Raw genomic sequence first — 25,019 nt, 5'->3', positions numbered from 1 at the left:
TTACATGTATTCATAGCGATGCACATATGAATGTATGATGATTTCAGATCCAAGCACTGAGTGGTGCTTGGATCTGAAACCATTCATTGACAGCTCTCAGTGAAAATCTCTCGGCCATTAATCCTACATTTAGCAGAAGAGCCGTACTATATAATTATGTCACAGATTATCTTCATGTATGCTTAGCATGTCATTTGCCAGTACAAATCTTTTAATCATATCCACCGTTTTACGATAGATGGAGTGTTTATACATCAAATCTCCTCGTGCACTACTAGAAGGAAAACTTCAAGCATACATTAATCTCATTAACGTCTCAAAGTTGGCTTAAGCCAAAGCCGGGTAGCATTCTGCGAAGTAGTCACAAGGCATGCTGAGACTTGCAGTTGCTATGTGGCTGTTTTGTTATTGCCCCTTCCCAGACCAAAACGAGAAGTTAACCCCGCACTTCAAATTCCCAAAGATCTGCTTTAAAGGGTATTTTTTGACTGGTTACTGCAATGTGTAAACCATATGTCCTCTATATATTATTTTACTAAACAAACCTCATGCATCCAATGTTTCTCTATGGAGTTGCTACATGGTTATCATTTGAAGTACACTATATTGACAAAAGTATTGGGACGCCCCTCCAAATCATTGGATTCAGGTGTTCTGTGAAATTTCCTTGCTACTAAATATTCCATAGTCACCTTTTAGTGGTATTATAACAAAGTGGAAGCAACCGGGAACAACAGCAACTCAGCTACGAAGTGGTAGGCCACGTAAAATGAACAGAGCGGGGTCAGTACATGCTGAAGCGCACAGTGCGCAGAAGTCGCCAACTGTCTGCAAAGTCAATAGCTACAGACCTCCAAACTTCGTGTCACCTTCAGATTGGCACAACAAAAGTGTGTAGAGAGCTTCATGGAATGGGTTTCCATGGCCGAGCAGCTGCATCCAAGCCTTACATCAGCCTTACATCAATGCAAAGCGTTGGATGCAGTGGTGTAAAGCACACCGCCACGCTGGACTCTAGAGAAGTGGAGGCGTGTTCTCTGGAGTGACTAATCACGCTTCTCTGTCTGGCAATCCGATGGACGTGTCTGGGTTTGGCGGTTGCCAGGAGAACGGTACTTGCCTGACTGCATTGTGCCAAGTGTAAAGTTTGGTGGAGGGGGGGATTATGGTTTGGGGTTGTTTTTCAGGGGTTGGGCTTGGCCCCTTAGTTCCAGTGAAGGGAACTCTTAAGGCATCAGCATACCAAGACATTTTGGACAATGTCATGCTCCCAACTTTGTGGGAACAGTTTGGGGATGACCCCTTCCTGTTCCAACATGACTGTGCACCAGTGCACAAAGCAAGGTCCATAAAGACATGGATGAGTGAGTTTGGGGTGGAGGAACTCGACTGGCCTGCACAGAGTCCTGACCTCAACCCGATAGAACACCTTTGGGATGAATTAGAGCGGAGACTGCGAGCCCGGGCCTCCTCATCCAACATCAGTACCTGACCTCACAAATGGTCAAACATTCCCATAGACACACTCCTAAACCTTGTGGACGCCTTCCCAGAAGAGTTCAAGCTGTTGTAGCTGTAAAGGGCGAGCCAACTCAATATTGAACCCCGCAGACTAAGACTGGGATGCCATTAGAGTTCATGTGCGTGTAAAGGCCGGCGTCCCAATACTTTTGGCAATATAGTGTATATCTTGAGTTTGCCAAATGATAACTACAATTGGTTACGTACGCAGTCCCAAATGTCAGCTCTGCAATAGATAGTTCAATGTGTCCTGCTTTTGAGACCACGGCAATGCATACACATCATTCGGTTCCCAATGCAACATGGTTGATTAGCTGTAAGCAATGTGGCCCTGAAGAGCTGAGGTTTAATGTTAAGTGACTAACAGGGACACTTTGTCATTGAAGATTGTATGATCTCCCTGTGTTTGTTTTTGTTATCTCCTGACACTTCTTTTTCCACCAACCAAAAAAAAACAAAAAACCATACTGGCATGATAATTATCTTCCACCCAGACTGGACCTGGTGTCTATAGTAGGGCCATTGCAGTGTAAGCATTTTTAGGAGCAGAGACTGATATGGATGCTTTATGTATTCTGAAAAGCACTGGGAGATGTTTTGTCATAATCAAACTACAATATAAACACCAATTCAATATAACTGTGCATTCATCATGCATCCAATAATTCAAAAATGAACAACATAGGATTACCAAACTACAGTCGCCCATTTAGAAAAAAAATAAAATATATATATGTATATATATGTATATATATATATACACTGTATATGTGCTACAGCACTTAATTATAAGTCCATCTGCACTTTTCTTAGTCCCCCTACAAACTTCCACAAATACCTCTTGAGCCTGCCCATCTATAGCAGCTTCCTGTGAAGGGATGGCAGTGCTCCTGAATTTAGAGCATAGTTGTCCCTCTCATGTAGGCTGTGCTACAGTGGGATGAGAAGATGTTACTGGGGTGTGGTTATCAGCTTTGTCTCTGATAATTCAAACCTGTATCTGGTCAGTCAACACCTAACCCCACCTAGTCCCGCCCACTTCTTTCTGGATTGACAGCAGTGTACCTGTTGCTGAACCTCTCCCCCTACTGTGAGCTGCAATGTCTTGGAGGGAAGGCATGTGAGACACAAATGAAGGCTTTGCAAAGTTCCACAAATACCTGTTGAGCCTGTTTGCCTAATGCAGCTTTCTGTGAAGGGGTAGCAACTATGCTGCGCTGCTCCTGAATTCAGTGCAGAGTTGCCACCCTCATTTTGACCGTGCCTGCTTGTGCTACAGTGGGATGAGATGTTCCAGGGGGTGTGGCTATCAGCATTGTCTGTGATAATTCACAAGCCTGTAGCTTATCAATCAACACCTAACCACACTTAGTCCCACCCACTTCTTTCTGACGGCAATGTACCTATTGCTGGCCCCCCCCCCCCTCCTCCCTTCCCCACTGTGAGCTGCAGTGTCTTGGAGAGAAGGCAAGTGAAACACAAATGAAGGAAGTTTTGACTCAGTCCATCTGAACTTTTCTTAGTCCCCATGCAAAGTTCTACAAATACCACTTGAGCCTGTCCATCTAATGCACCTTCATGTAAAGGTGTAGCAACTATGCTCCACTGCTCCTGAAATCAGAACAAAGTTGTCACCCTCATGTAGGCTGTGCCTGCTTGTGCTACCGTGGGATGAGATGTTGCAGGGGTGTGGCGATCAGCATTGTCTCTCATCAATCACAGGCCTGTAGCTTATCAATCAACACCTAACCACACCTAGTCCCACCCACTTCTTTCTGACGGCAATGTACCTGTTGCTAACCCCCCTCCTGTGAGCTGCAGTGCCTAGGAGGGGGAGCATGTAAGACACAGATGTAGGAGGATTTGACTTAATCAGGGAAAGTTAAGGAAGATTTTTGTCAATTTTATGAGGCTTGTGCATCCCATAGTAACTGAATGTTGTACTTCTTTATACTGTCATAGCCTTTTGTTCTACTTTAAACTGATGTCTATAAGGAAATGTGTGGCAGTGGTGAGCCATAGTGTCCAGTAGAGGGAGCCAAACGAACCATTATTTTAATTGTTCTAAGACAAAACTGAACATTCAGAACCAAAAGCTGCGGACAGCTCCCATTCCTCTAGAAGACATCATGCATATTTTTCGGAGCAATAGGTCTTCTCATTGGCCAAAGAGCAGCAGGTTTTCCCAAATTAATTTCCCCCCTTAAAGCACCATTATGCATTGTACATTTCAATGGCCATAAATACACACTTGTTCCTTTGAACGTGTTTAATCTGAGTTTACAATGCTGATAGAACCCATACCTGCAAAAAAATGTATAGTGTCTCCATGTTATCTACCTGTTTAAAAGACACAACGGGCCACCACGACCCTACGTTGGCAGAAAGCAGACCGCCAGATCATCAAGGGAGGATGACCTTGTAACGAACTTTGACCTTCCAATTAACACAAGTACGAAAGAACAAAATCCTGAACTGTACAATAGAAGGTAATTCCCTATTCAGAAAGCTCGGCCCGGACAGAAACAGACACATAAAAGGGAAACAATGTAACTGATAGATATTTATTGTGATTTCTTCAATATCTCAAATATAATTAAAATAGCAAAGATGCAGAAGGTAACATACCCCAAACAGCCATCAATAGTATTCCCTTTGGGGAGAGCCCTAGGTCTACACCTATTCCCTGGGGTAAATACGCATTTATATTTGTGTTGAGATTATACATAAGTACAATTGTCCAACCGAATGGTGTTACCCTAAATCACGCACAGCTAATGTACAACCAAAAGCTTGTTCCATTGTCTTAGGTGTCATACATTTCCCAGCACATTGGCAGTCTTACCCGCAATATTAGTCTTGGGTGTTCCATATACATTGTATTATATGATTATTGTTATCGATGCTCTAATACGTTACATTATTAGGAACAATGGACAAACCAGAGCCGGTTCAATATCTTGTGAAAATGTCATCTGTATCTTTCTAAGGAGAACTTTTTATGCTTTCGATTCAATTTCAGATAAAGGATTTTATCGCCTTAGATCAAAAGAGAGATCAAGTGCCCTTTATATTAAGCGGTGTTGGATTAAACACACACTTCAATGTTTAACAAGACGACTGATGACACTGCAAAGTCACCTTCCTTGTCGGAAGGGTTCTCATCACTGAGTGTGAAAGGGAAGAAAAAAAAAAAGTGAGGAAGAACTGAGAGGAAATAGTAATTGAATTTTGCACATGGGAGACACAGAGGAACTGTGCAATCTCTGCAGGATCTAAAATTTACCTAGTGAAGGACAAGACCCATCAATGATGCTTAATAATCGTGGCCATTGGAGGAATCGTTCCTTATCTCTTCCTGACAATAATCTACAGATCTTTTCGGCGTGCCCAAATGCATGACACACACAATGGTTTTGGTTATCTATGGGTAATATGCCTCTTGTGTAGGTACCCTCTGGTTGAGCTATACAAGCACCCCTTGGTTAGCTGGTCATGGGAAAAGGAAGTAATGAGATAGGATGAAGGTTCATGCACAATAGCTGATATTCCCAAAGGGCCCAACATAAGCATGCATGTTCATGCACAAATAGCTGATTGGGCAGATCTTCCTCCTACCATCACAATTCTGAAGGCACCTTACCAAAGGTGAACACATTAAATCACTGACTGTGCAGATGTTTCAGATTGCCCAAAAGCGGACATCACAAATACCCATGTCCCAACAGGCAACATACCTGATTTATGGAAGCCACTGCGAGTCTGGGAATTACCAACTGCATCACTATTTGTAGAAGGGAAGTTACCAATCCAGCCAAGATAGCCCAGGTAAGTGATAATGGAAGCATGCTGTAGGTAGCAAAAAGAGTAAAGAGAACGTAGCCAATACCGTCCCCTAGAAGGCCATATCCTAGACCAGCTGCCAGGATCTGGGTCGCCATGGCCAACCACGTCACAACTCCACTGAACTGCAGATATGTGTAAGATGTTGTGTCCTTCCTGACAACTACTAAGGCACAGATCACCACCTCAATTCCAGTGAAAAAGCCCAACAAGATGCCTTTGATCGGGTCCATGGGCGCAGAAGCCAACGTGAGATGAAGGATAAGTAAGGTGAGTTTGGTCAGCACATCCAAGATGTTCATCACCACTTCCGACTTGCGACGTTGACCTAGAAAATAGCGCTGATAGAGCCTTTCTAGGTCTCTGGACTTGAACGAGTTCCTCAGTGTCGGAAAGATGACCCCCCTGTAGGTGTAGCCCCAGTTCAAAAAGAAATCGGAATTGCTGGGGGCACAGTCTAAGTGAAGGAAGCCCAGGTCACTACTGGTCCTCTCCGGAAAGACTTTGGTGCCCCCGTTGTTGTGCTTGTCCCCAGCGGCCGCCTTTCCAAACTGCCTGGTGGCATTGTTCGTGTAGGAATCATCGGAAGAGAGGGTCTTAGCGCTACTTTGTTCGTTAATAAACCTTTGTTCGGTGATATGTCTCACCGCAGTCTGCCAAAGCAATCTCTTGGGTCTGGTGTTGCTGTTAATGGTCGGGGTCTTGTTGATGGTGTACAGTTCCTCATTAGCACTTGAGCACCTCACCTCCGACAGTTCCATGGTAGATCTGTACAGCTCGTGTTGTCTTCGTCTTTGAAGTTTATTGAGAAACATCTGTGGTCATTTTACTAGCCAATCTCATTGGCTGCTCGAAAACCAAAAAAAAATAAAAAGAAGACGGCTAGGTGCTCCTTTTTGGCAAACACCGGTCAGCGGAACAGGTGGCATCCCGCCTCGGCATCCATGATCCTGACGCGGCGGCGTCCTACATCAAACGGCAAGAGAGGGGACCTGGCCGCCCACCACGCTCTCGAGAGCAGGCACTAAGTCCATTCATGTTTAAAGATCGGGGTCAGAAATCTCCGGAATCCGGTTCCTACATCCGGGACGGACCCCCGAAACAACATCAGACCTTCCGAAGGGCAGTCTCGGAAGCCCGACGGGGACGCCCACCTCGGAAAGACACAGGCATGGCACCTTAGGAAGGATGGACGGGGCAAAGGTGGTCTAAGAGCAGTCCGTGGGCTCAACGACTAAATGGACCGCACGCTGCAGGATGCCGCATGCATCTCACCTGCAGCACAAAAAAGAATAGAAGAAAGAGGAGTCATCAAGGTCTTTGCTAAGGTCATTAGGAAGGAGCAGGTGATGGGGGGCAGTAGGTGCAAGTGGGGGATCTGCAGATGCCAATGTTGGTGCATGCCAGTGCTTGGCAAAGTTGGCCACAGGGCAGTGGTGGGAAGGAGGTCAGGCTGTCAGAGGCTTAAGGTCGGGGCTCTATGTAGAAAGGTGCGATGCATAGCGAAACTCCGGAGACATCAGAGCGATCGTTTTAGTTCCATCCTGCATGTGGATGCATCGAACTTCTTCCCGTGCAGGGATGATGAGGAGGATGCTGCTGCTGCTGAGCTCCTCCGGGGGGACCCGAGCCAGGACATGGGACCTGCTGCACACATCAACTTCACCCCTCCGACTGGGAGACTTTCATGGCGCTAAATCCGCCCGGAGCGCCGTGTGTGTGTGAGTTCGTCCCCGGAGCGGGCTCTCCGATACAGACTGGCAGAGCATTAGAGCCCCGTACAGAGGGGATTACATGAGTAAAGACCTGCCGGGGAGGGGGGCGGGGACTGCGGGTCAGCTGACACCCGCTGACGTCACACTTCCAGTCTATTACCTTCCCCGACTCGGGCAGGTTCACATAGTCATAGACAATGCGCGGGGCCAGCGGAGCGCTGCGCGATGTGTGTACCAGGGATGTGCGGACATTGTGTGTGTCAGGGCTGTGTGTATGGCATAGCTATATGGGCACTGTGTGTGTACCAGGGATGTGTGTATGGCAGCGATATATGGGCACTGTGTGTGTGTGTATGGCATAGATATATGGGCAATGTGTGTGTATGGCATACATATATGGGCACTGTGTGTGTCAGGGCTGTGTGCATGGCATAGATATATGGGCACTGTGTGTGTACCAGGGCTCTGTGCATGGCATAGCTGTTGACGTTGGGTTCCCACCTTACCAAATGGTGACCCTTAATAGCTATATGGGCACTGTGTGTGTACCAGGGCTGTGTGTATGGCAGCGATATATGGTCAATGTGTGTGTGTATGGCATACATATATGGGCAATGTGTGTGTGTATGGCATACATATATGGGCACTGTGTGTACTAAGGCTGTGTGCGTGGCATAGATATATGGGCACTGTGTGTGTACCAGGGCTCTGTGCATGGCATATATATATGGGCACTGTGTGTGTACCAGGGCTGTGTGAATGGCATAGATATATGGACACTGTGTCTACCAGGCTGCGTGTATGGCATAGATTTATTGTGCACTGTGTGTATGGCATAGATATATGGGCACTGTGTGTGTACCAGGGATGTGTGCATGGCATATATATATATACATACATATTGGACTCATTGTATGGAGTGATGTTTGGCCACTGTGTGTGTACTAGGGCTCTGTCCATAACACCGATGTACAGGAACTGTGTGTGTACCAGGGTTGTGTGTATGGCACCAACCCAGATAGCAAGCAATTGAGCTGCAAGTTTGAAAATGACTTACTGAACTATTGCAGACTTGCCAAGCTTCACAATTTTGTTGCACATGTCTCCAGATCAATAAAAGTGCTGTACACTTGCAGAGCTCTTACTAAGACCTGCAGGACTCTTGCTGTAGACTTGCCAAGCAAATTTTCTATAAATTCAAAAAGTGTCAACTAGAACTTGTGCTGCGAGTGTTCTGCAAGTCTACAACGTGCCAGGAATGTGTGCAGCAAGTTAACAAGAATTACAATTTAACCCTGACACAAGTTTGCGGCAAGTTATCCTTGCTATCTGGGAATGTGCGCACACTGTGTGTATGGCACCGATGTACAGCCACTGTGTGTGTAGCAGGGCTGTGTATGTGTGCGATGTGCGGGCACTGTGTGTGTACTAGGGCTCTGTCCATAACACAGATGTACAGGAACTGTGTGTGTATGGCACCGATGTGCTGGCACTTTGTGTGTACTAGGGCTCTGTCCATAACACAGATGTACAGGGCTGTGTGTACGATGGGTGGGCACTGTGATTTCCAGGCTTAGACACAGGGCAGTACATGGCAAAAAAGTATGAAAATTGTGCACCAATGTATGGACCCTGCAAAGTGTGTACAAGTACTGGACACAGGACCATGTGGATTCTACCAATGGATGGGGTATACATAGTACGTATTGCACCTATGGATTGGCACTGCACACTGTGTACCAGTGCTGAACACATGTCAGTATATATGGAACACATGGATAGGCACTGATCAATGTGTACTGGGTCTGTGTGCTTAGCTTCAATGGATGGGCACTGCAGAGTGTGTACCTACCAGTGTAAACCTCTACAAATGGCCTGGACAGAATTGTTGGCACCCCTATAAATACTTGGATCACATTGATATTTAGAGGTAACTGTTTTCTGTAATTAGTACCACGCGTCTCTTCAATCTTGTGATCAGTCACTCCATTTAAATGGAGAAAAGTCATCACTGTTACTGAAGTCCCCCTGCTGTTTGGTATCATTGTGTGCACCAACCTGAACATGGACCAGAGAAAGCAAAGGAAAGAATTGCCTGAGGAGGTCAAAAAGAAAATGATAGTATAGCCCAACATGCCAAAGGTAAAAGCTAGAGGACCATCTCCAGGCCGCTTAATGTTCCTGTGACTACAGTTGCAAATATTTAGGAATACCTAAGGTCAATGGTAGTATAGCCAACTTTCCTGGACATGGCCGGAGGAGGATAATGGCTCCAAAAGGAGAATGTCAATGTAGACAATGAGCCAAGAAATACAAAGGGATCCAAGCTGAACTTTAAGGTCAAGGCATATCAGTGTGTGATCACACCATCCATCACTTTTTGAGGGTGGGCTCAAAGGAAGAAGATCCAGGAGGACTCCACTGTTGAAAGAAAAACATAAAAAAGCTATACTGGAATTTGCTCAAATGCATATTGACAAGCCACAATGCTTCCGGCAGAATGTCCTTTGGGTAGATAAGACCAAGCTGGAGCTTTTTGGCAAGTCACATCGGCTCTATGTCAACAGATGAAAAAAATGAAGCTTTAAAAAAAAAAAAATGCCATACCTACTGTGAAACATGAAGGAGGCAGGTTATGTTTTGGGTCTGCTTTGGTGCACCTGGCACAATGAAATCTAGACTACCAAGGATTCTAGAGTGAAAAGTTCTGCGCAGTGCCAGAAAACTCTGTCTCAGTCGGAGGTCACGAGTCCTCCAACAGGTTAACAACCCAAAACACCAAGCTAAAAGCATCCGAGCAGGGGGGTCCCGAGGCTGGGTGACACCCGGAGGGGAGTGTCCACTTCTATCGACGGGCCCCTCCTCCTCTTACATCACTGGCCACACCTGCTCTTAGGTCTCTGGCCAGTGATGTAAGAGGAGGGGGGGCTGCTCTTAGGCGGGCCCCGCCTCCTCCTTCACTGTGAATGCTGGCTTTTTCTGCCGTAGCTGCTGGCTGTCACTGACATAGCTCCGCAGCGGCTGTGCGGGGAAACGTGGCTGCTGAGCTGCGTCAGTGACAGCCAGCACCCTTACATGCCATAGCGGCCCACACGGCATCAGAGGGATGCCCCCCTGTGCCCGGGCCCCATAGCGGCCGCCTGGTTCGCTATGGCGATTGTTACGCCAATGTGCTATCAGGGAAGAGAAAATCCATTGATGGAAAAACCTGAACATTCAGTATATTCAGGGTGCAGCTGACCTCATTTTTTGGGCACATAACATTGCTTAAACTGTGGTAATTATCCAATGGAAGGCTCTGACCTCTTTGCTAAGCTAAATCCAGGAAGGGACATTTTTGTCCACTCCATTTTGATTTATTATTCAAAATACTCCATTGAATCAAAAGCAAAGTTTGATTTTTATTCTATATAGAGTAAACAAGGATGGACACAAATTACTAAACTCGAGTCAAATCTTCAAAAATGTACCATAACTATTAACAAAAATGTATCTTATTTGTGTATCACTCGGCTGTAGATCCTCCAATCATCTCTGAATTGGTGCTGACACTGTCCTTCCTTCTGGAGGGTGGCTACTTTTGTTCCCCATGGTCCTTGTGGTGTTGTAAAGTAGTCACCGCTCCAAGCTCGCTCACTCCCATGTCACTTGCATGGGACAGCTCTGGATTGAAGGTGAATATTGCAGCAAACACTGGTTCTGTTATTTTATCTTTTAGTGAACTATTGATTTTCATCTTGTTATTGCCTGGAGTTCTGCTTTGTAAAAGGTGCAATGATCAGCTGTTCACTATCTCTGTACATAGGGCAATCAAAATATGCTACATACAGTATGTATAGAAATGTCTTGTACATAACTACTTACACTCAGGGCCTTTTTCCCACAAGGCCACCTAGGCCCGGCCTCGGGGCGGCAGGGAGCAGAGGGGCGGCAAGGATGTAGAATCCCACGATGCCTGGGATGTGCAGTTCCGGGCACCGGGCGGGTAGTTGTTTTTCTACATTTAGCCCTGCCTCAGGCAAGCAGGGCCAAATGTAGAACGGGGAAGCCGCTCGTTCGTTTACGAGTAATCTCGGCGATGTCGCCAAGATCACTTGTAATAACACTGCAGGTCCAATAATTTAAAAAAATAAGATAAAAATAAGTAATAATAATTATTCAAATAAAATGGGGATTAAAAAGTAAAAAATCATAAGAAACAAATTTAAAAAATAAGATAAAAACATTATAAAAAAAGTAAAAGATGATAAAGATAAATAAAAATGTAAAAAATTAAAAAGTGATAAGTAAAAAATAAAAAAACAATAAAAAAAATGTAAAGTAACCCTGCCACCCCCGCCATCTGGTTGACATTCTCCATTGGGGGGGTTGGCAGGGAGGGGGGCACATTGAGGAACCTGTAGGGTGTTAACAGCGATATTTCCGTGTTTGCGTATGACACCAAAATAGGGAGGGTAATAGACACGGACTTAGACATTATAACATTACAGGAGGACCTGGATAAAATAGGGGAGTGGGCATTAATGTGGCAGATGATGTTTAATGTTTATAAATGCAAAGTAATGCACTTTGGAATAAAAAATACACAAATGGGTTATACAATTATGGGTATGCTGCTAGGGGATGGGGTGGTCATAATAATCTGACCACTCAGTGTATATTATAGTATTTTTTTCTACATACCCAGTATACTAAGCATAGTAAACATCCCCCTGAATAATGTCAGCACACATATGCAATGTATAACCAGTAGCCTAATGTATATGAGCACACATGAGGAATGCCTGGAGCACAAGGATTATCTGTATTTTGATAGGGAAAAGGGGCAGTATATAGCTACATATATACCACAGCTGCTCATACATTGCATGCAATATGCACTACATAGCTGTAGGCTTATCACTACTGTGCATACACAATCTAGCACACATTCCATCTCCGCCTTTACACAGTACAATGTCTACCCATTACACATGCAAACCTCCCATTGCATAACCCGCAACACACACAGCAATCTACATAAATATCACAACCTCCCGCCATTGCCACCCATTAATATTTATATTAAATAGCACCAACGGATTGAACAGTGTGTTCAGAGACTCATTCGCCCCTATCTTTAAAAATGCACATATTTTATAGGTTTCCGTCATATGGATTTTATTGTGTTAAATTTTTTGTTGTTTCCAAGGATACCTTAGGTCAGTAGTTTACAAGCAGGAAATATTTCAGGGTTCTTCCATTGAAAAACACAGGTGAGCCGGCATTGATGCACACCGTTGAACGCTTTGTTGCCAGTGCTGCATTCAAACTACAGCATGCAGTATGTTTAAAAACTCAACAAGCAGTGGTACCATCACAGTAAGCGCCCACCCCACCCCCCTTGGAAATTGTTGGCTTTTCCAACATGTTTGAACAGGTACACGATAGCTCTTCAGTCAATGAGTGTCTACAGGTTAAGGTGATATTCTTGAATGAAAACACAAGGAAAATTGATCAATCATTTATTTGAGAAAAAAAATTATTAGATGTGATAGTGTGCTGGGGAAAGACCTAAGTACACCCTCGGCCTCAGAAGCTGCCATTGTCCCCTATAACAGAAGGTGTTTTGTGTAGTAGCCTACCAGTCTCTGGTATTGACTTGGTGAAAATTTTGACCAGTCCACCATGCAAAATGCATTAAAGGAGAACTATGGGGTCAGGGCTTTTCGCCATAGTTCTCCGAAGGGTAACGGAGGACACAAACTAGTGTCCTCCCGTTACCCAAAGCTCAGTATACTGCGAGCTGCAGCTGTACCCGCTCCCTCCCCCGCCCGTTCCACCAGTCAGCGCTGGAGAATTGGAGAGGGGATTTAGAGGTGAGCGAACGCCGGTATGTGTTCGCTCACTTCCCGATCTACTGAGCCAACATGTGACAGATCATTGTCACAGGTTGGCTCAGATTATGAGGCTGAGTGAAAAGCCCTCACCTCATAATTCTCCTTTAAAGGAGAACTATGAGGTGAGGGCTTTTCACTCACCTCATAGTTCTAGCTGACCTGTGACAATGAGACTGTCACAGGTCAGCTCAGTAGATCGGGAGGTGAGCGAACACATACCGGCATTCGCTCACCTCTCGATCCTGTCACGGCTCTCTGCCGTGACAGGGGAGGGGCTGGATTCCCCCTTCCAGGCTCTGACCTGCCAGCGCCGGATCGGACGGGGGAGGGGGTGGGTACAGCTGGCTCTGCCTCTGGATAGGCAGAGCCAGCTGTCACTCACGCAGCTGGGCGGATCCAGACATAATTGTCGGGATCCGCTTCAGCTGCGGCGTCTCAGTATACCGCAAGCTGTAGCTCACGGTATACTGAGCTTAAGGTGACGGGAGGATGCTAGTTTGTGTCCTCCCGTCACCCTAAGGAGAACTATGCGGAAAAGCCTTAACCCCATAGTTCTCCTTTAAGTTCTAATTTTGCCACTTTACAGAGCACTGGTTCGTCCTCATCTAGAGTACGCTGTCCAGTTTTGGTCACCAATCCACAGAAAGGATGTCCTGGAGCTGGAAAGAGTCCAGAGAAGGGCAACCAAACTAATTAAGGGGATGGAGGACCAAAGCTATGAGACAAGGTTACTAAATTTAAACTTGTTAACGCTGGAAGTGAGGAGATTAAGGGGGGACATGATTTTGATGTACAAGATGGTCAATGGTGATAGCAACATCAGCAATAAACTTTTTACGGTACACCCCATAACAAAGACTAGAGGCCACCACCTAAAATTGGTGGAGAAAAGATTTAACCACAAGGACGTAGGGGGGCTTCATCTCATTTAGAGCAGTTAGGGTCTGGAACTCGCTGCCACAAGCCATGGTATCAGCTAAGAGTGTGGAATGATTAAAAAAGCATTTGGACAATTTCCTCATCCTCAGAGACCATAACATACAGGGGTACAGGTACTCTTAAAAAAAAAAAAAAGATCGCACAGGGACTCATACATACGCATACACATGCAGAATCAGATACATACATGCAATAGGTTGAGCTTGATGGACCTGTGTCTTTATTCAACCTCAAATACTATGTAACTATGTTTGTGGGTTTCCTTACAATAACTGCCCTTTTCAAATCCCAACACAGCATTTCAATGGGAATCAAATCAAGGCTCTGGCTAAGTCAGTCCAGGACCCCCATTTTTTTGGCTTTGCTAGCTCACCTTGGATCATTGTGTTGAAAGATTAATTTCTGGTTCAACTTTTGGACAGATGGCCTCAAATTCTCCTCAAGCACACTTTGATGATGCAGAATTTATAGTTGACTCAGTGATATATGCTGTCTAGTCAGTCCAGCAGCCAAAGCAAAGCATTTACACCACGCTTCATCTCCCCCGGCTGTCTCCAACCTCATCCCAAAGTATCACCCTAACTGTCCCCTCTGCTACTCCCAAGACCTCCTGCTCTCCAGCTCCCTCATCAACTCCTCCCATACTCGCCTTAAGGTTAGGGTTAACTCCAGGACTTCTCTAGTCTCTCCCATTCTTTGGTACTCCCTACCCTAACCTGTCTGTCTATCTCCTACTCTGTCTACCTGAAGGCGATCCCTGAAGACTCATCTCTTCAGGGAAGCATATCCTGCCTCAACTTAATCACTGAACTATCACTTTCTCAAACAATTCATCCCCACACAGCTACTTCCTCATGTATCACTTGCCCCCTCCCTTTTAGATTGCAAGCTCTCAGGGGCAGGGCCCTCCTTTCCATCTTGTCTTGATTTGTATTGTGATTGTTATGTCTTCCATATATTGTAAAGCGCTGTGCAAACTGTTGGCGCTCTATAAATCCTGTATAATAATAATGTTGATTTCTTTGATTTGCGTCTAACATGTCTACTGTTATTGTGGGCAAGCAACTCTATCTTCGATTCATCAGTCCACAGCACATTGTTCCAGTAGGCCTGGTCTTTGTTAATTAGTTCATTGTGGTCTTGCTCTAATGGACAGCAAAGGGTTTTTATCCAGCACACATCCCATGCAGGTTAAATTGGTGCAATCTCTTTCTGCTTGTAGATGGATGCACTTTGACACCAATTGTTACAAGGTTTTCCTGCAGATCCCGCAATGGAATTTAATGGCTTGGCATCAAATGGTCAGCTCTTAGTCTGACTTTGCTGGGCCGAGCAGATCTAATCGTTTTTAATCTTTACACCTTGTAGGTTTTTTTCTTTAAGGTAGAATGATTGATTTGAAATAATCTGGTGATCTTTTCATATCTCTTGCCAGACTCATAGGCAGCCACACCCATCTTTCTGAGAACCTTAAAGGACTCTTTAGAGCTTGGCATTAAGACACTGCACATGATACCAGATCCTAGATATCGGTGGTTTGCTCACATATATGTATGCCAAAGGCAGCCTGAGCGGCTCAGCCGAGCCGAAGGCATATGCTTCAGCTCGACTGAGCCGAAGTGACAGCCGAAGCGTGGAGAAAGGTCGGCCAAAACCGACTGATATCCATGCAAATGACAGCTGGACGGAGCCAGCCGTGATCTCCACATTCTTGTGTCACTCTCCAGCTTCAGATGCTGGAGAGAAGCTGATGGAGCAGATCTCTGCTTCATCAGCTTCTTCAGGGGGTTCCTAGGTGACATTAGGGGTCTTGGAGACCCCTGATGTCTCCATAAAGAGGACCTGTCACATATTATTCTATCACATAAGCAGGTTTTCTTAGCCCCCCCACGTGATAGCAATAAAGTTAAGTGGGGAAAAAAAATAGGAAAAAAAAAAATTTAGTCCCCCCCCAAAATGTAAAGTTACAAATAAAAAATAATTAATTTTTTTTTAAAAATACATACACGCATGCAAACAGGCGTCGGGTGCGCATACGTGCGAAAACGACGATTTTGCCCATTATGCCACACATGTTACATATTGTCACGAACGTCGCAGTGAGAGCAATAATTGTAGGGCCATCAATCACTGATAACACTAAACTGATGAGCTGTAAAAGCTTTTAAAGCGTCGCCTATGGTCAATTTTGGGTATGATAGTTTTTTGCAATTTCGCGGGTGCGCGCAATTTTAAAGCTTCACATGTTTAGTGTCTATTTACCCGACGTGACCCCGTCTTTTATATTTTACCAAAAATATGGGTAACAATAAATGTTTCCTAATATAATGAAAAAAAAACTTTTTTCCCCCAAAATTTTCAATAATTTCCCCTTAATATAGTAAAATATAAAACCCCCAGTGGTGATTAAATACCACCATAAGAAAGCTCTATCTGTCCCCAAAAAATGGTATAAAATTCATTTCAGTGCAGCTTTGCATGACGGAATAAATGTCAATCAAAGTACTGCAGCGCTGAATACTGAAAAATGGCCTGGCCAGGAAGGGGGTTTAACACCTGGTCTTGAAGTGGTTAAAATAATTTTTCAACGTATTTTTTTTATTCATTTCACTTATTTTCTATTCTGCTCGGTACCTCAGAAATACTAAGCAGAATAGCCGAGCAGAATGCCGCTCAGCGGCGTTTGGCTATTCACTTACTGCCTTTTGGCCCGTATGAGGAATAAGGACAAACGGCAGCAAGTGAGCTGCCAGAGCTTCGGCTCAGCTGATCCAGATGTTGGATCGGCTGAGTTGAACTTCTTCTGCATTTCGTCTCAGCTGAACATGCAGAGCATGTTCGGCTGACCGAAGTGCAACCGATGTACGGCTAATTTTAGCCAATGTACAGCTGAAATCAGCCGTACAAGCCAGAAGTGAAAAGCGGAACAGCGTTCGGCTCACTTCGCTTCTGCTGGGTTATTCACTCGGCTTCCCTAATGTTTCCAGTTCAAATATGTTAACAAAGTCAGCAATTTCACATCGGGTGCACATACGTGTTCACGTGATTGTATGTGTAAGTGCACAGTAGTAGCAGTATATATATATCATTTCTTTTCCTTTACAAATATTGTACATAGTGAATACATCACAAAGGGTTCCCTAAGGCACTGTCGGTCAGGTTTGAAGTTTTATCTGATAGAAACCTGGGATGAGTCACTGTTGTGATGACTCATTAGATCTGATATGCTTAAAGTGTATCTAAAGCAAGGGTCAGCAACTTTTTCAACATTAGTGTCATGTTCATAAGCATTTGGCATAGGGTTGCCACCCGTACGGGAATGACCCGGACAGTCCGGTTTTGGAATCCTGTGCCCAGGTACACTCATTTTGCAGACCCTGGCTCAGGATTCAAGCCGCAGACTTGCTCACCTGACAGCTGGCTGTGAGTGGCGGCGGACGGTGACTGTGAGCGGCGGCGGACGGCGATGAGGTGTCAGCGGCGGCAGTGGATAAAGTGTCGGCGACGGCCGATCAGCTGTCACCGTCGCGTGATCAGCTGTCATCGAGGCTGCAGCTTGTGACATCTGTATTGGAGTTCTGTTGTGAGCGGCGCCATCCGCAGTCATTACGAGCACCCGTTACTTTTGGGATATCGGGTAATGAGTGCGGCAAAGTATATGGATATTGCTTTATATAGTATATATCTGGGGACCTGTGGCACACTGGCAAGTTGTGATTAACTCCAAATATATGCGTCGTGTATACTTTACAAAAAAATTGCCGCGAGGTGCTACAGTGTTCGGGTTTGGCTTGAAGAAAAGGTGGCAACCCTAATTAGGCAACTGGCATACCAGCGAACAACAGTGTGTTGTAGACAGGTTTTTTTTTTGCTCTTAAAGTCATACTGCTAATGGAAAGTTAAAGCTGAACTATGGAGTATCCCCCTCCCTGCTTCAATGGTTACTTGTTTGTTTGCCTAGGCCAGTGGATGATGAATGAGGCGATATATTCAGCTTAGTCCTTGCACCTGCAGGCTTCCTTCCCTTCATGCAACCATGCCTCGGGTTGCAGCTTTCTGATGTCATCCTAGACAATACAGGACCAGCAGTCCTGCATTGTCTAGGTCTCTAGGAGGACACCGAGGGCTTGCCTAAAACTGAGGAGCATTAAGGTGCCCATACACTGCACGATTCTCGTACGCGCACACTGCCCGCTCAGCATTGCAATTATCGGCAAGCCCTCCCCTCAGCGGGGAGTACTTGCGATGATCGCAGGTACGATCTGCCTGTCCAAGATGGGCAGATCGTACGTTTTTTTAATTACTTTACAACCCTTGCAAGACAAAAGTCTTGCGAGGGTTGTAAAGAGTATGGGCACCTTAAGACACCTGAAGAGATCACTGGCTGTCGGGTGACTCAGAAATAAGGTAGGTTTCTCACCTTATTCATCCTCCCTAGTCAAAACAAGCAACTCTTGCAGTGAAGAGGGGGACCTACTGGGGAGGGGGACTCACTGCTGCAAGTGAAAAACTTGATTTTCCTTTTTCAGCTTTAAACTTATTCTTTCTTATATAATAATGATTGAGTTTAACTTGTCAATAGCGCCACATCTATGAGTGCAAAAACCATTTAAAGGAGAACTATGAGATGAGTGATTTCCACTCACCTCATAGTTCTAGCCGACCTGTGACAATGAGACTGTCACAGGTCGGCTCAGTAGATCGGGAGGTGAACGAACACATACCAGGTTCGCTCACCTCTCGATTCTGTCACGGATCTCTGCCGTGGCAGGGGGAGGGCTGGATTCCCCTCTCCCCGCTCCGATCTGCCAGCGCTGACTGGTGGAACGAACGGGGGAGGGGCGGGTACAGCTGGCTCTGCCTCTAGATAGGCAGGGCCAGCTGTCACTCACGCAGCTGGGCGGATCCCGTCATCTAAGTCGCGATCCGCTCCGGCTGCGGCGTCTCAGTATACCGCGAGCTGTAGCTCGCGGTATACTGAGCCTAGGGTGACGGGAGGACGCTAGTTTGTGTCCTCCCGTTACCCTAAGGAGAACTATGGGGAAAAACACTGACCCCATAGTTCTCCTTTAACTGATTAACTGGTGCACAGACAAAGCAGTGCATGCACTTCATGCCTCAGATCAGACCCAAACGCATGCACTTCATACCGCAGATCAGCTCCAATGCATGCACTTTATACCTCAGATCAGCTCCAGTACATGCACTTCATATCTCAGACCAGCCCCAATGCATGCACTTCATATCTCAGACCAGCCCCAGTGCATGCACTTCATACCGCAGATCAGCCCCAGTGCATGCACTTCACACCTCAGATCAGCCCCTGTGCATGCACTTCATATCTCAGCTCAGCCCCAATGCATGCACTTTAGAGCTCAGATCAGCCCCAATGCATGCATTTCAGACTGCAGATTAGTTCTAATGCATAATCTTCAGACCTCAGACCCAAAGCATGCACCTTCAAACCTCAGATCAGCTCAAAACCCTGTACCTTTAGGAATCTAAGCATGCAGATGGCTTTTTCTGCACAGCACAGCATGTTCACAGCCTCTGATGGGATGTCACTGACGTCAGGGTGGTGGGTGGTCAATTACAACCAATGGCAGTGGTTGTTCATTTACACATGGAGGAGATAGTAAATGTGTCATTCATGTTTCCAATCCCTTCTCTTGTAATTGAACATAGGAGTGCTCAGTACCATCAGACATCTGACTCTTCCCACGGTGTGCTCGCAACTCTACAACCCACTATCCCTGCCAGTACTAGTGGGGGGAGAGCAGTGGGAACCAGAGCGCAAGAGACCAGGGGTGTCCCTAGACTTATCGCTGCCTGTGCTGCCACAATGGTGCATAGAATATGACAATCCATAGCCATGGTTAATATTCACATTAATGTTAAATGAGAATTTATATAGTTATTTTCATTAAGCCATTTTCTCATTGATATTGTATGGCTAAGTTCATATTCTGCCATCTAGTGGTGCCATCTATGATACATGCCCTTCTTCTTCAATAGTCATTTCCTGTGTCATGGATTCTTGTAACAGGACTTATTGTTAATCTGTATTGCATGCTTGGAAACATTATCATCTTTGACCGCCTTAAATACTGCCAATTCATTAATCTGCTGTATCCTGATGTCTGCTGTAACCTGATGTACAGAATAAAGCACCTTTGTGGATGGAAAAGGTATTTGGTGAGTTCAGCTATCTGATAAGGATTGTCCGCAGTGATTATATCTGCTTATACAGGCCAGGCACAGAGGTCTCAGCAAGGGCTACATCGCTAATACAACAATCGGAGTCAGAATAGGAGGGTGGGTGGGTGAATAGATAGTTATTTTAGGGAAGGTTGGGGGGGGGTGGCGATGTCAGTGATGGGTGCTGGTGGTGGTGCACCTTACCTGGTGGGGATTGGGGGGTATTGGTGTTGTATGATACTGTGAGGGAGGTGCTCACACATTAGGTAAAAACCAGCACTCATAAGGGGGTCCGTCCATTCAATAGTTTATTTGCGAAAAGACATAAAAGCCGCCAACAAACAAATCTAACGCATTTAATCCCACAAACTGGGCCCTAGTCATACATTACTTAGTACATGCTGGCGCACTACCTCTGACTTTGGCTCTGTCTGGCGTCCCACCCACCTTACTGACATCACTGGTTGCCAGGAGCTGGGCCGGACGCCGGCTAGAGCATAAGAGGTTGCTAAGCTCTTAACCTGGGACACTCTGGCCAGAAAGGGGGTCGGCAGGTGGGCCCCCACATGACCCAAAGAGATGCAATTTGAGGCAACCGCCTCAGGCTGTCTCATTATAGGAACCGCCCTGGCAGGAGGGGAGCAGAGTGCTGCCACACAACGGGGAGGATCTAATGAGTGGTGGGGCGGCGATGTTGGTAATGGGGACATTTTTTTTTAATGAATGGCTGCAATCAGCAGCTTGTCAGCCACTGATTACAGCTATTCATTAATCAGCAGAGTCTAGTGGACCATTCTGCTATAACTGGATGGTCACTCAAGTGATCATGAGTTTACCAACCAATGGGCTTGCCTGCTGGAAGCAATTCTGTTTCACTGTAATTGTAATATGTCCGTGTCAGTAAAAGTGTTAAATGTATTTTTAAATGCAAGCAGTGTACCTGCATTTTATATGGTATCTGTCTCTTGCAGTTTCCTCTAGGTCTCATTCACACCTGCACATTCCATAAACGTGTGTCAAAAAGGCGTGTTTTCATGCCTGCTCGGTGCAAGTTTGCAGAAATACGGCAAAACGCGCAACATGTTTGCGGTGCCATTTATTTCTAATGGCACCGCAAATGCGGCCAGCAGGACGCACTTTTTTGCTCCGCATTTGCAAGTGTGAAAGTGCGCACAAACGCAGAAGCAAAAAACACAAGGCTGGGATGTGAGAGGGAGAGGCAGCACACTCTGCCAATCAGTTCATATGCTTACAAGAATTATGCTCATAGTAGGTGGGAGCAGACTGACAGAGAAACAAGCTCATCACTATGTTTCTTCTCCTTTCACTCTCCAGTCACAGGCTAGGGGTGGGTCCAGGATGACCTGGGCTCAGTGGAATTAGGTAGAATGATACTGGCCATCAAACTGACAATATCTAGTGGCAAAAAACAAGTACTTGCAGAGAAAATCTCTGCAATGATGGTGAATATTGCTGTTGTTATTTTATCTTTTAATGGGCTGTTTATCCCATTTTATCTTGTTATTTTTATATGGAGTTCTCTTTTTTCCTATTGTTACCACAGACATGCTGAAGAGTTTGAACTACTTTGGAGACAACAATGAAAATGAATGTCTGTAAAGTGCTGTGAAGTACGTGGGCTTGGTACACAGAATATAAATTTATTATTGGTTTATGTTATTCCAGCTACATTTTATGTAATGATGCAATGGATTCTAAGAAAGCCTCTTAGAATTCCTGCGATTTAGTGTTTTTTATATATAGAATGCTGGAGAAGTACATGCAAATGGGGGTCATGTGTAAGGGGAGTAAATGAAAAGAAGAAAATAAAAATAAAACAAGAGAGTAAAAACTGTTGAGAACATACAATGTATAAGTGACTTGCGGTACCCGTGGTTCCTGGTGAGGCATTCCCCAGCCTCACCCCCAGCATGTCCCACCCTCCCCCCAACTTGCCAAAGCCTGGCGTGCCCAACCGGGTCCCCAAGCTAGTGTGAAGGAGGAAGGGAGGAGCCTCCAGGTCCCTTACTTGCTCATCACTGCTGAGGCATCGAGAGCAATGGCCTCAGTGGGGTTTTTTTTTCTTTGATTGGACAGCTTGGACCAATGGCGCTTTGCCATTGATGCCAAAGGTGGCGCCATGCCTCCAGTAATGCAGTATGCACAAAAAAATGGGTTAACCCAAAAACATTTTTTTATTTTTATCCATCACTACTTTTATTTTTATTTTAGCTTTTCAAAATAAAAATAAAAAATAAATTAAAGGCTAGTTCAAAGGTTTAGTGCAGTTGAACACTTGATAGTTAAATAATATTTTTTTGTTTATAGATATCTGTACATCATACAAAACAGAGGGACAACTGAGGAAGAAATAGGGACAAGGGGGCAAATAAGTTGCGCTCGGTCTAGTTGTGAATGGATGTGAAAGTGCTCTCTCAAAACCCAAAGGGGGAGATCACCTTCAGATAACAAAATAAATTTTAAATATAAAGTAGATGTCTCCACTAGTGATAGTGAACTAATGTTTGAAGATGCAGAACTCAACCCGGTGGTACTCGAGTGTATTGTATGTGTGTCGTGGGTTTTAACTGGCTAAACAAATCAGTTATATTGAAAACATCCGTAAAGGCATAATCATAAAGCAATAATATGTGAGAAAACAGTGAATAAAAGCACCTATATATAAAATCCAGTAAATAGTTAAACAACAAGTGATACGTAATAAAAACGAAAACGAAAAAATAAAAATAAAAATAAAATAAATATAAATATAAAAAATAAAATAAAAAATAAATAAAAATATAAAAAAATAATAAAGTGCAGCCCAGTGCGTGTTAGTTCCTCTCAAAACGGGAACTACAGGGTTAATAGGCTCAAATCCAAATATCCTAAACAGTCATTTCAGAGAAATTGCGGTTTGCAAAAAACAGTAATTACTTTCCTTATTTCCGTAATGTCTGAGTGGAAAGTTTATTCGTTCAACTGAGGGTTCCTCAGGAATATTCACGGGGATCCATATCAGACCACCCAATGGTCCAGAGATTCTCGAACAAGACTGTGGTTATAGTGATCCGGCACACTCTTTTCTCTCCAGATCTGTTTTTCTCCTATGACGGGTTTCCTAAAGACTCGCCGCCCGACTGGCGGCAAAGACCTGTAGAAAAAAGCTCCCAGGGGAAAACGAAAAAAGAAGGCAGGACCTTCTAAGTGTAGTAATTTAAAAAGGTTTATTTCTTTTCTTGAAAAATAAGTAGATTGCACTTACAAGATAAATTATATAATCAAGCTTAAAATCGTTTAAAAGGATGTCGGCTGTAAGCGGCGAAGACAGATATTCCTTGACGCGTTTCGTTCCAAAAGAGTGACAGTCCCTCTAAATGAGCGACAGTTGGGAGCCCAGATTAAAAGGTTCAAAATAAATAAATTAATAAGGCCAGCTTGACACCTTAGCGATCCGTGACCGCGTGGCAATCGGTCACCCAGTCGCCCAACACCGATAATCGCGCTGGCAGTGCCCTTTTTTTCTAACGGCACCCCAGTTGCGCCGGACAGAACGTGCGGTTTGCCGGCTCGATTCTGCCTGTGCAGCCCAACATGACTAAAACAGTTGCACGTGTATCACAAAATAAGGAACATGTACCTTTTTTCTGCGATTGCGTCGCAAATGTACCCCATTTAAATCAATGGGGCCACGCGGCAATTGCTGTCTGCAATCGCTGTCTGCAAAAGGTCCTTGGCACCTGCGATCTCGAGCAGCCGCACAGCTCAGAGTAAGATCCGGGTTTCTGGACAATGCGGCTGCCCGAGTTCGCGCTTGCTGACGACCTCGGAAGCCACATCTGTGATTGCTTCTTCTCCACCTTCTCCTCCTCTGCCTCCCTGACACCGTTCTGCCTGCCTACGATCCTTGGTGAGACACTATACCCCAGAGAGCCCTAAGAGTCGCACAGCCCTCCTGAGTGTCACATATCCCTCCTGAGTGTCACATATCCCTCCTGAGTGTCGCACAGCCCTTTTGAGAGTCGTACAGCTCACCTGGAGACATGAGGATGCCAACCCAGAACAACACAGAGTATGTAGATTCATATTATTTTGTATTGCTGGATAATATATTGCAGGGATTTGTAGTCCTCTATAGCTGGTCTCCTTACTCCCTTTTCTGGCTGCCTCTCCTCGCTCTCTCCTCTATATTCTCAAAAAAAAACAAAATTGCTGTGTGTGGCGCTAGTGTTCAGATTTCACTTGAAGAAAATGTGGCAACCCTATGCCTACCCCTGGTGTACAGTCTAAAAGGAAAAAGGTTGTTGTTGCAGATTTCTCAGATAAACTTGTATTACTCACAAAACAGTGCGCGGTGAAGAGGGCTCTGGCATATGCATAACTTGCCATCGCTCATACAAGCTTTCAACATTGTATTAAATATTGGCACTTCTATATATAAACTTCCATATGTCTTAGAATGTGAAGTTGTTTTCTGTGTTTTGATGTGTGAATAGAATCTTGGAATGAACACTGGATTCTCACATCCACTTCACAGCTCCAGATTTACATTTTCATGGATATTGCTTTGTGTCGGAGAAGCTCTGCCTTCCATAGGGAGGGTTTGCCACCTTGCCACAGCTGCCTATGACCTTGGTGTAAAAGTGCTTTGCTCACTTACAATGTTTTCTCAACTGTTTAAATCAATCTTTAACAGGTTTCAAGAGGTTTGCGCAATGTGTCATTGATCATTTAAGGCTGAACTCCAAGCCGATGTAAATTCAATGCATCTCTGTATTTCCCATTTGAAAATAAATGAGACGATATAACCATACAGGTTATGGCGAGAAGGGACCAAAGGAATCACAAAGCCTTCCAGATGAATCTGTGCATAGCACAGTAAAGCCTTCCTAGATCAGAAGGTATTCAAGTGTCTCTTCCATCC

The 25,019-nt window shown here is 45.0% G+C and overlaps 1 protein-coding gene across 1 annotated transcript in view; it reads right to left on the bottom strand.

The window, feature by feature from the left end:
- ADCY8 (adenylate cyclase 8) overlaps nucleotides 1-22,858 on the bottom strand; it is a 242,886-nt gene extending 220,028 nt beyond the window's left edge. The window contains exons 1-2 of the mRNA XM_018558861.1: nucleotides 22,830-22,858; nucleotides 5,259-6,224 (exon numbers count right to left, since the gene is read on the bottom strand). Coding sequence (XP_018414363.1) covers nucleotides 5,259-6,179 — 921 coding nt within the window. The 5' untranslated portion in view covers nucleotides 6,180-6,224; nucleotides 22,830-22,858. The remainder of the gene's footprint in view (nucleotides 1-5,258; nucleotides 6,225-22,829) is intronic.
- Nucleotides 22,859-25,019: the final 2,161 nt, after the last annotated feature.

The sequence above is a fragment of the Nanorana parkeri genome, unplaced genomic scaffold (genome assembly GCF_000935625.1).
Source record: "Nanorana parkeri isolate BGI_ZX_2015 unplaced genomic scaffold, ASM93562v1 scaffold15, whole genome shotgun sequence".
In the NCBI taxonomy this organism is placed as follows: Eukaryota; Metazoa; Chordata; class Amphibia; order Anura; family Dicroglossidae; genus Nanorana; species Nanorana parkeri.
The sequence above is the reverse complement of the archived record's forward strand: the minus strand, read 5'-3'. Positions and strand labels throughout refer to the sequence as shown.